At 36.0% G+C, this 1,898-nt stretch overlaps 1 protein-coding gene across 1 annotated transcript in view; it reads left to right on the top strand.

Annotated features, from left to right (window-relative positions):
- Nucleotides 1-210: 210 nt before the first annotated feature.
- cox20 (cytochrome c oxidase assembly factor COX20) overlaps nt 211-1,898 on the top strand; it is a gene marked incomplete at its 3' end in the record, with an annotated part of 5,167 nt that continues 3,479 nt past the window's right edge. The window contains 2 exon segments of the mRNA XM_014024243.1: nt 211-335; nt 1,250-1,364. Of these exon segments, the coding sequence (XP_013879697.1) occupies nt 303-335; nt 1,250-1,364 (148 nt within the window). The 5' untranslated portion in view covers nt 211-302.

The raw sequence follows: 1,898 nt of genomic DNA, 5'->3' as shown, positions 1-1,898 counted from the left end.
GAAAAGGTGCAGAGTAAAAAAAAAAACATGAAAGTTGAGTAAGTCACAGCAAAAGCATTACAATATATTTTTGAATTAATTGAATTAAACAATTCAAAGGGCATTCCTCCCAAGGTAGGCATACGCCTTAAAACTGCTCTCCCAGGACAAACGAGGGGGAACCAAAGATTCTCTTTAGTTGTTTATTATCGGCAACTTAAAACAGACGGACTTCTGCAGTTAACGCGCATGCGTACGGCTACTACTGTTTTATGTTGAGGTTGTATTTTGAGGTATTTTACGGAGGATAACAAAACAAGACGATGGCAGAAGAAGAAGAGTCGAGTCAGAATAAGGTAAAGAGCTTCATGTTACAGATTGTTACAAAACATGTTTTTAGCTTCGTGTTTTCTTAAAATCACAAATTTATATCAACTGTCGCAACCGCAGCTTATGTTAAATCTAATGTTACTTTCATCAAGTATCTTTAAAAAAAGTTGTTTTTTTTTTTCGTTCAGAAATATAACCTAGTGGTATTTCAATTAAAATGAGTTTCCATAACGTGACTCGGTCAAGGACACAACCTTCACGTAACCTGCTGCTCACAGGCGAACATGTTTACATGAATATTTTTTTATTTCTTCTGGTAACAAACCATTACTCCGTAGAATATACTTTTATTAAATCCTTTGATTTTATTACGACCAGTATTGTACACATGTGTTTATTTTATTATATACTGTAAAGAAGTTCTGCTTGTTTATTTGAGGACATAAAACTAGTGTTAAAACATCAAAGAAAAGAAAAAACAGCTTGCATTAAGGATCTTTAAAAAAAGGCTTGATGTTACCACAATATCTTCAGATTGCCTTGTCATTTATATTTAACAGCATGAATCTTTGAAAACATGCCTGAATAGAAAATTTCAGTGTTTTCAGGTGTTTTGTTTGGTGCCTGAACCCTCATGTTTATGTTTGTCAGTCTGTTCTATCTTAGCACAGAAAGGATTTGTCTGGTTTGTTTTTCTCTTGGGAGAAAATAGATTTGCTATGAACCTTTTAATGGGACAAGTGGAAACCTAAACCAGGTCATCAAAATGCCCCACTACCTGTCACCTGTCTGTGAATTTATTATTGTAATTCAGTGATTTAATCAACAACGTTTTGCATCTGTTCAATTGGATACATATTCAAATGCACATATTCAAATATCTGTGTGGGACGTCACGAGGCATTAAAAGCTCCCTGTCCTTTCTTTCTCTGTCCTTTAGGGGTTCAAGTTGTTGTGGATCCTGGATGTCAAGAAGGTTCCATGTTCCAGAGAAGCCATCCTGCACGGAGCTGGAGGCTCCGTAGTTGCTGGAATGCTTTATTTTATGGCCACCAGTGAGTTCTGTTTGAGGCCTGTTTTTTTTGTTTTGTTTTTTTAACTAATGACAAAGTGAATGACCTTTATTTCTCCTCTGGAGGTTTGTCACATTTATATTATAAACAGCACGAATGTAAAACCTTTAGTCTGTCCACTCCTTCTGAGAGTCTCACCCCTAATTTACATTACCGTATTTTTCAGACTATAAGTCGCACCCGCCATTTTTTAAAAAAAAAATCTGCGAACATTAACATATAAGCCGCACCGGAGTATAAGCCACACCCCCAACATAAAAAAAAAAAAAACAGTACACCCAAATTTGCCGTCAAAAAAGTGAATTCAACATCAAAACATAAAAAGCAAACCTTTAGGAATTAAAGTTCGGAGGAATACGGTTCATTTAACTGACCTTATTTTGGTAGTTTTCTTTAACAGTTTCTGGTCCAACAAAACGTCTCATTCAGCGCACTGAAAACATCGAAGTCCTCCTCTTCAGTGTCGGAGTTAAACAAGCTGAGAAAAGCTGCGTCACACAGTGGTATCTTTTGTCC

This window comes from Austrofundulus limnaeus, unplaced genomic scaffold, assembly GCF_001266775.1.
Source record: "Austrofundulus limnaeus strain Quisiro unplaced genomic scaffold, Austrofundulus_limnaeus-1.0 Scaffold414, whole genome shotgun sequence".
NCBI classification, from domain to species: Eukaryota; Metazoa; Chordata; class Actinopteri; order Cyprinodontiformes; family Rivulidae; genus Austrofundulus; species Austrofundulus limnaeus.
Note: the sequence above shows the minus strand (reverse complement) of the source record. Positions and strands in the feature narration are given on the sequence as shown.